General features: G+C 36.0%; 1 protein-coding gene across 1 annotated transcript; it reads left to right on the top strand.

Moving 5' to 3' along the window:
• Positions 1–6241: 6241 nt before the first annotated feature.
• LOC111904549 (ethylene-responsive transcription factor ERF118) lies at positions 6242–7999 on the top strand. Its single transcript, XM_023900302.3, has 2 exons — positions 6242–6718; positions 6810–7999. Exon 2 carries the CDS (start codon positions 6973–6975, stop codon positions 7843–7845), a length of 873 nt encoding a protein of 290 aa, XP_023756070.1. The 5' UTR covers positions 6242–6718; positions 6810–6972; the 3' UTR covers positions 7846–7999.
• Positions 8000–9995: the final 1996 nt, after the last annotated feature.

Genomic DNA, 9995 nt, shown 5'->3' with positions numbered 1-9995 from the left:
AAACCTCACACTCGTTACTGCTACAAAAGCTCTTCACTCTAAACATATTCAAACAACCCTAATTAACAATTAAGTTGATAACCCATAATAAAAGTTCCATTTTATACTCTCTCTCTCTCACACACACATAAACTCTCTCTCTCTCTCTAGAGTAAAAGACCATTTTACCCTTCCAAGGCTAGACCCCACCGAACTTGACCTAATTCTCAAAATAACCAATAACACCTTCTGATCGTACGCAATGCATACTCTAGCTCTACGCCATGCGTAGAGCCTTCCCACATAAAACGGGGCAAGGTCACGCTAAGTGCTGCGTAATCTAGGGTTACGATATATGTAACCAAGCAGTTTCCAAAATCCATTTTTAAGTCCTTAATACATTAAGACATTTAGATCAAAGCTCATATCAGGTTCCTAATAGCTCCATAATGGATAAAGTTTCCAACTTTATCCATTATGATGGTCCAAACAACTAATATGTAGTCTTTAAGTCTCAAAGGGACCAAAAATGCATCTTTCTTAAATCCATTAAGTCCAAATCTCTAACATTCAGATCTGAATCAATATGATGTTTAGATGGATAAAGTTTACAACTTTATCCATAACAAGGTCACAAACTTTCAAGATCTAAACTTTATGCACTAAAATGACCAAAAAGTGGCAAATATGACAGAAGACTAGATATATGAAACTAATGAGTAAGTTAGAAGCTTTTTATTCACAATGGTTCAGGAATGATGTAATCTTGTTGGATCTATACTTGAACTCTTCTTCTATACACTTTGCCACAACCTTTTCTTCAAAATTTAACCTTCCAATGGATAAATAATCTCATAAATGATGTCAAGGCTCAAAAAACAATTGAGAGGAGGCTAGGGTTTCTCAAGGAATGATCTCAGGTGATGGAGGCTGGTAATGAGAGGGTTCCATATAAGATAGAGCCCTTAAATAGGGCTCAAAACCGAAGATTTCGGGTTTTGAACCGCCCAGATTACGCCCTGTGTAATTCATTAAACCCTCGTTACGCCCTGTGTAACTTTAAATTATGTCATGTGTAATCAAAAATCCCCATTTTCCCCCTTCAACTTCAAAAAACCATAACTTCTTTGTTTCAACTCAGTTTTCGATGTTCTTAATATGCACAGAAAGGTATTGAATAGCCCCACAATCCTATCTAATTATGTTTGACTTAAAACATACTGAACTAAAATACTTCTTTCGTGAAAGAAGTCTGAAACATCACTTTTCCCATTTTTCCCTTTGACTTCAAAAGAGAAAACGCGGTCTTGGATCTCATAATCAATATTATCAACATCCATTAGTGTCTAAACCCTATTCCTTTTAAGCCCAAGGCCTTTACTTGATCCATTTATTTTCTACAATCCTGAAATGAGAAACTTCTCGAAACAGGATGTTACATTGTCATTTACTTAACCTTCAAGACTCGGATATGTTATCTTAATTGATGGGATCTTTTACGTATAGTATATATCTTTTGTGTATGAGTCCATGATTTTTATGGATAATGTTCTAGAGTAGTATTTAATGGGTTTTAGCCATAAGAACATCCTATGTGCTCATGCAACCCTAATGCTTGGATCTAGGTTTCTCTATTGTACATGCAATTCATCCAAGACTTTAAACCCTAGATCTATCATACAATTAATCATATTAACATGTGAAAGGGTTTTTAGATCTTACCTTGATTGTTATGTAGCAATAACAATCTCAAATCCTCCTTGTAATGACTTTAGAAAGCTTAGAGTCATAATTATCACTCCTCTAATAGTTCACAAACATCAAGAGCAAGAGGATGAAGAATAAGGAGAGAGGAGGCTGCCCAAAACATGTGGAAACCCTAGATGAATTCTTAGCCACGTTTTTGGGGCTTAAGGGTACTATATATACATGTAGGCTATTAGGGTTTTCAACTAGTAAACCCTAATTTGACTGCTTAAGCCCTAAGCGGTCAATGGACCCTTTTAGAATATCCCTTGGACGATTTCTAATGGGTTTCCCTATAGAATTCGTCCAACCTATTATTCCAATGTAATCCATAGCCCAAATGTAATTATCTTATAATTACAGTTCCACTCCCTTAAGTTTAATTAATCTCTTTTAGTCACAAAATTAATTATCAATTAATTCTTGACTAATATTAATTAAACAATATGATTTCTCCTTTAATATATTATTCTCATAATATATTAATAAATCATAATTAATCTTCTCTCTCCATAATTCATCCTATCAAGTTGCTTTGGTGAAGGCAACCCAAAAGGACCATGCACCATCGGGTCAAGTACATACCAAAATAGTTATGGACTTAGACACTAATCCAACAGTATTTACCCTAGTATATAAAATACATTAGGGTTGCATGTAAAAGTATGTCACTTTGTGCATTCTCTCTTTGTAAGAGTTCTTAATCAAAATTGATTTTGGATTATTCTTTGTTCTTAATTTTTTATTGCTTGATATATCTTGTTATTTTTTATCCTTCATGTTCCTAATAAAAAGACGATCTTTGTGAATTTCCATCATTGTCTTCCAATGTGTCAATGTAAAACTTTTGTCGATGTCACTTCTTCACATTATGACCATTGTTTGTACATTTAGGATTAGGTGGTAGTTGAATCCATTTTAAATAAAATTAGATTGGAATCGAAAATAAAATGATAATGAAATTGGATAAATTTGGAATAAAGGAAAATATGTTATGTAACATCCCAAATTTTATAACCAAATTTTCATTTTTTATAAATCAAAGGTGACCATACCATTCAATCGTAAAAAGTAACATTCAATTGTTTTGATAACATAAATAAGAGTAATAAAATCATAAGTGCAAAACATCTCAAAATCATAATAGTAGATGTGATGCAATCACATTGTGCTCTTCCCTTTGCTGCCAGAAGAACCTAAAAACATTTAAACTTAAAACTGTAAACGTAAAGCTTAGTGAATTCCCCAAAATACCACATAAAACACATAACAATGGGCCCAGTCCTATGGGTATATCTCAACCCATGTGAACACTATGGTCCACCCATAATCTTTTAATCACTTTCGTTGCTACAGTCCAACTGTAATCTTTCCTTTTATGATCCAACCATAGTCTTTCATACAGGTGCTATGATCCAACCATAATGTTTCATGCAAATTCACAAAGGCATACGAGCATACAGTGAATAGTGTCCTACATAGTATAGTCATAATACTCACCTGAATCCCAGAGCTGAATCCAGCTAACCGAAGCCCCAAGAAAATTGACTATGTGTACAAAAGAACCTAAAAAGTATTTAAACTTAAAACCATAAACACAAAACTTAGCGACTTCCCCAAAATACCACATAAGACACATAATAACGGGCCCAATCCTAGGAGTATATTACAACCTATGTAAATGTTATGGTACACTCATAATCTAAAAATCACTTATGTTGCTACAATCCAGCTATAGTCTTTCCTATTGTGATCCAACCATAGTCTTTCATACATGTGTTATGATCTAACCATAGTTTTTCATACACGTGTTGTGATTTAACCATAGTCTTTCATGCAAATTCACAAAGACATGCAACCAAATAATGACACCTGATGTCCTAAATAGTATAGTGAGAATACTCACCTGAAACCCAAAGCTGAATTCGGCTAACCGAAGCCCCCAACAAATCCACTACATGCACCGCCTAAACTAATCACAATCTAAACCTCAATCTATAGCTCAAAACCTCCAAGTTTGGCCTAAAAGTCAAATTGGTCAAAAAGTCAAAAGTCAACGGTCAAAGTCCGATCACGTCGCGCCACTAAATGGAAAAATAGTCGGGAATGCTCTAAAATCACGTCGTGACATTCTATGTGTCGTGTCGTGGTTTTCGTCCATATAGCTTAACTCATTAATATCTTAATCCTTAACAACATAAGTTCTAATTCTTAGATCTGGTACTCCTCAATGACTTAATGGATAAAGTTCAAACATTATCCATCCCAAGAGCTTAATAACTCTAAAACTCTAGGTCCATGAATCCACTTATAATGCCAAACCTAATGCATGGTCAAAGGACAAACATACACAAACATGTTTCCAACACCAATCAAGACCGAAAGTTGATTAATTCGCTCATATGATTATGGAATTCTCCAAACTCCACGAACACCATAAAAGGGACCAAGAAGACACCACATAACAACTTAAAACCTAGATTTGGCATCAAATAAGCATAAAGGTGGAAGCTTTGCATCATACGAAGGTCTAAAAGTTGAATTGGTGAAGGTGAACTATAAGCGAAACAACTCTCAACCACCAAATAATCCTTCTTCTTCTTCTTCTTCTTCAATCTTCCAAGTAAAGCTTCCAAGGTCACCATAACTTGAAAGAAATGAAGGATGAACAATATGCAGGTAGGGTTTACTCCAAAGAGACTCTTTGAGGTGAAAGGGTCTGCAAATGACCTAAAACTCGGAAAGAATGCCATTAAATACGGGAGAAACCCTAAAATCATGGATTGGGTTGCACCGACATTCGTGCTACGACACCTTATGTGTCACATTTTGAAATGTCTGGTCCAGCAAGGCCTAATCAACATAAGTCCAAATCGATCCTAGCTCAACACTAACTATTTAATTCTTAAGCCTTATACTTCTAGCCAAAAAAAATTATTCATTTTAGGTCCATATTTCAGCCTTTAAAGCCCGAGACCTTCTTTTCATTTAATTACAGTCCGCCATTCCATTTGGAGTTCATTTAGTGTCTTGTATGATCTGAACCTCCTAGTTGCACTTCAAAATAAGCATAAAGGTGGAAGCTTTGCATCATACGAAGGTCTAAAAGTTGAATTGGTGAAGGTGAACTATAAGCGAAACAACTCTCAACCACCAAATAATCCTTCTTCTTCTTCTTCTTCTTCAATCTTCCAAGTAAAGCTTCCAAGGTCACCATAACTTGAAAGAAATGAAGGATGAACAATATGTAGGTAGGGTTTACTCCAAAGAGACTCTTTGAGTTGAAAGGGTCTGCAAATGACCTAAAACTCGGAAAGAATGCCATTAAATACGGGAGAAACCCTAAAATCATGGATTGGGCTGCACCGACATTCGTGCTACGACACCTTATGTGTCACATTTTGAAATGTCTGGTCCAGCAAGGCCTAATCAACATAAGTCCAAATCGATCCTAGCTCAACACTAACTATTTAATTCTTAAGCCTTATACTTCTAGCCAAAAAAAAATATTCATTTTAGGTCCATATTTCAGCCTTTAAAGCCCGAGACCTTCTTTTCATTTAATTACAGTCCGCCATTCCATTTGGAGTTCATTTAGTGTCTAAACAATTGTTGATTGTCCCATTCCTTATCTTCAGATACGTTGATATACACCTTAGCCAACGACCCCTCTTATTTTTTCAGTCCATTTCTTTGACTTTTAGCATTCGTAATCCTATGTGGTCTCGGCGATGGGTTCGGGCTCTTCCCTTCTTTCTTCGTTTTGGATGTGAGTGAGTTTGTTGCTAGATTCTTCAGATTATAGGTTTTGCGCTTCACAAAATTTCGATGCTCTGGGAAGAGAATTTTGGAATTGAGTTTTCAGAATTGATTGAGAAAACTAGGTATAAAGATTATAAGCGGTATTATCTAACGAAAAACATGATCGGTTATATTATTGTTGCATCTAGAGTAGGTTATATTGTTGTTATAATGTTGGTATTGTGGGTGGTTTGAGTTTTCAGAATAAACAATGGCAAATCTTGATAAACGGTTAAGTTGCATTGGTTGCGTCTTCGGTTAAAATCATCTTTTTGGATTTGCCACGAGAATCCATTTAAAATAGATTCGGATAAAATGAAAATGAAATCGTAGAGAAATTGAATGGAAGTATGAAACTAAAGAAACTAAAATTTACGGTTTCTTAAAGATTAAAGAAGAGAGAGAGAGATATGATCGAGTTCAAACGGGTTATAACTTATGCCATCTTCAATTTGGCGGTACAAATTTACAGTAGAACCATGTAGCCGACGATACCGACTATTAGCCCGGGAGCAAAATACATCTTCTCACCTCTTATGTTTGTCAAACAACATTTATAAAAGAAAAACTTACCTTCCGTACGATCCATTTAATACGTTTTGACCGTTTGGAACAAGGAAGACGGAGTGAATGAAACGTTTCACGAAGTCGAGAATAGAAAAAGACATTAAAATCCACAGTCATGACTCATGCCATTCTTTATGCAAATAAATAACATTTCCTTTATGTTTCTTCGCATTTGCGTTTCCTAAATCGAAACTTATGTTTCTCTCTCCACCCGATTGGGTAAACCACAGTCAAATTTCACTGTACATCTTCTTCACAGTCTAATCTTGGCCATAGATTCCTCATCTTTACTCTGACTTTCACAAACAACACACTAGGGTTTTTCACTTTCCATTTTATTAGGGTTTTTCTCTTCTTTTTTCTATATAAACCTTCCGTCTTCTCCAATTTCTACGTTTGTTCCTTGAAGGGTTTTAGAGCGAGAGAGAAAAGAGAGAGAAAACAGTTGTTTTGGATTGAGAGAAAGAAGAGCTGGTTTTATGTCGGTAAATTCATTGGTTGTGATTAGGGCTCCATTGAAGCTCTGTATTTCATCTGCTCTGTTCATCTGTTCTTTCTGTTGTTTCACTCACCATAGGTTTCTCTTTTCTCCTTCTACTGTTTCGATGCCTTTGAGGCAAAAAAGGTACGAGGCTTCCTAAAACCCTTTCGTCTCTGATTTCGTTAAATTTTGACTTTTTATTGATTCAATTTTGTGGGTTTTTGTTCATTTGCAGGATTTCTTCTGGAGTAAACGGTTTTGGTCGATTTCACATAAAACGATTCTTCAAATTTTTTGTGTTCTTCGGAGGGCCTGTTACATAGTCATAAGTCACTACCTGAGTTTTGTTCAAGTTTCGTTTATTATTATTATTTTTTTTCTTTTTTTGGGGTATACAAATGGTTGGTTTTTGGAAGAATAAAGCCAAGTTTCAAGAATCAAACAAACCCATGAGAACAATTCGAGTCATTTGTCATGATCCTGATTTAACTGATTCATCCGATGATGATAATCCCAACAAAAAACCCTACGGATCAAAGAAGATTGTCCGGGAAATCAAGATTCCATTGATCGGCGACGGAAATATCTGTACTGAGAGTTCTTGTCAAGGTAGCAACAATGGAGAAAACAACACTGGGAAAAAGAAGAAGGGTTTGTCTAAAACCCTAAGTAAGCCTTCATCTCCTCCAACTCCGGCAGCGTCTGTTTCAAAATACAAAGGAGTTCGCCGGAGAAAATGGGGTAAATGGGCTGCGGAAATCCGTGATCCGTTCAAGGGAAGAAGGCTTTGGCTTGGCACTTATAACACTGCTGAAGAAGCTTCCATGGCTTATTCAATCAAAAGGCTTGAATTCGATAAAATTGCCGAATCTCTCAAGATTAACAGTAATAACCCTGATCATGCTCTGGTTTCTCAACCTGAAAAGAATACCGTTTTTGAAGATTCCGGGAGTTCGATTTCAGCTGTTTGTTGTAATATCAAGCAGACAGATGGTGATGGTGATGAGATGAAGAAAATAGAAACAACTAATTTTCCCGAAATTGATCAAGAATTTGATCTTGGATTGGAACTTGATGCTGCGTTTTTGGACAAAATTTTACCACCTGGTAATCAATTTGGCGATCTTGATGATTTTGAGCTCATTGGGTTTGATGGTGATGAAGCTAGCAATTTGCCTGATTGGGATTTTGAAGAATTTGATCAGGAAGAACTTGCTTGGATGAACACATTGAAGATCGATGAGCCATTGTTGAATGAGTTTTGCAGTTAGGAATCAAATAACAAGTAATTTTTTGTACCTGATGAGGAAGAAAGAAGAGGGGTTTTTTGTGCTGTAGCACAATCATATAACGAGGCTGCGGAAATAGTCTTTATCAATAAATAGTCTTTATCAATAAATAAACCTTATTAATCTTTTCTTCTTATTGCTTTTTTAATTTTATTAAATTAACACAACAAAGGCAACAATAAAAGCATAACCCCCACTCCGATATGAATGAAAAATCAGGTAAGAGAAGACTCTGATAAAAAAAAAAACAAAAATAAAAGGTTTACGTTGTCGACTAAGATCACACTGTATTAGTCCACTACCAAACATATAAAAAAAAATAGATAAAAAATAAATAAAATAAAATGGAAGTGGTAGGAATGTCTAAATAGTAAAGCTAGAATCTGAATAACCAAAATCGAAAGTGATGAATCCTAAAATCAAAGATCTGATCGGTGTAAGAAAATATGTTCTGGTTTCGGGTTGGGGGCCGGTTATATCGGGTTTGGAACCGGCTTTTACCAAAAGTATTTGGTTCATTATTATGGAATGGAAAATAACCGAAACTGGTTTTGAACCGTAAATAACAGAATAAAACGAGACTTTTTATTACAAATAATGTGTAAAGGATGCTTTCATGATTAGTTCAAAAAAAGATCTTTCACCAAAAAAATATACTTTTTATAAAACAAAAATAAAAGAAAAAGGAAAACAGCTTTGATACCATCTTTTTACGTAATAATAATACGTTTCTAATGTTTAGCGATTCCGATGGAATACTAAGGGTACGTTTGGTTGACAGGAAATGAATGGAATTCGAGGGAAAATGATTATAATTCCCTCGAATTCATGCGTTTGGTTAGACTTAGAGGAGGGAAAAAGATTCCTAAATGAAATAAACTTTCCATCATATGGAGGAAAGTGAATTCCTTCCAAAGTTGGATGGAAAACATTCATTCTCATCAGGGAAAGTGAAAGATCACAAAAATACCCCATGACTTATCAGAAAACCTCCACCACTATCACTGACCACCGTTGCTACCACTGCCGCCACAACCACTACATCCGACGTCGTTGCCACCACCACCGCCATTGCCACCGACCACCACTATCGCCGCCATGACCACCACTCACCACCACTATCGCCGCCACCACCACCAACCATCACCGTCGCTGCCACCCACAGCTACTGCCTGCGATGCCACCACCATTACCATCATCGTCGTTACCACCGTCGCCGCCGCCTCCGACCACCACCGCCACCATTGTCGTCGCCGCCACCACTACCACTACCATTACCCACTACTACTACCAATGTCATCACCTACTACGACCACTAATAACACTACCACCACCACCACTACCAACGCTGCCACCATCGCCGCTATCACCACCGCCACCGCCACTGCCACCATCAGCACCATCATCGCCATCACTGTCACCACCAGCTGACACAGCCACCATCATCACCACTTCCGCCACCACAATCAATGTCACCACCACCATCGCAGGCACCATCACCGCCACCCACCATTGTCGCCGCCACCACCGACAATGTCACCACCGCCGAAATTTTACTAATTTTATAATTTTCATAATGTATTTTTACAAATAAGTTAGAAAACAAGGTAAAATTAAGCAAAATAGGAAAAAAGGTAGTTGTGTCATTTTACATGAATTCCAATTCCATTTCTTGCGAACCAAACAGATTCTGGAATTAATTTCAATTCCATTTCCTGCCAACCAAACAGCATATGAAATTTGATTCAAATTCCTGACAAATTCATTTTCCAATTCCAATTCAGATTCCTTCAGCAACATTCTGCGAACCAAACAGCACCTAAAACACCATTTTAGAGTAAAAAAGTAGCTATTTTGATTCCAACCCACCTCTATAAAAAACCATTTTAATGTGTGGGATAATTTTTGACATCAAATATAAAGGCCTTTTTACTGATTATATATATATATATATATATATATATATATATATATATATATATATATATATATATATATATATATATATATATATATATATATATATATATATATATATAAAGGCCAAAATACATGGTGCTAAAAGTCATAATTTTAGTGTGTGGTTGGATTGAAAACATCATTTTATCGTGTAAATATCACCATTCTAGTGT

The sequence above is a fragment of the Lactuca sativa genome, chromosome 3 (assembly GCF_002870075.4).
Source record: "Lactuca sativa cultivar Salinas chromosome 3, Lsat_Salinas_v11, whole genome shotgun sequence".
NCBI lineage: Eukaryota > Viridiplantae > Streptophyta > Magnoliopsida > Asterales > Asteraceae > Lactuca > Lactuca sativa.
Note: the sequence above shows the minus strand (reverse complement) of the source record. Positions and strands in the feature narration are given on the sequence as shown.

Excerpts from the sequence above, each read along its gene's own strand:
- LOC111904549 (XM_023900302.3), top strand. The coding sequence starts at position 6,973 with ATGGTTGGTTTTTGGAAGAATAAAGCCAAGTTTCAAGAATCAAACAAA.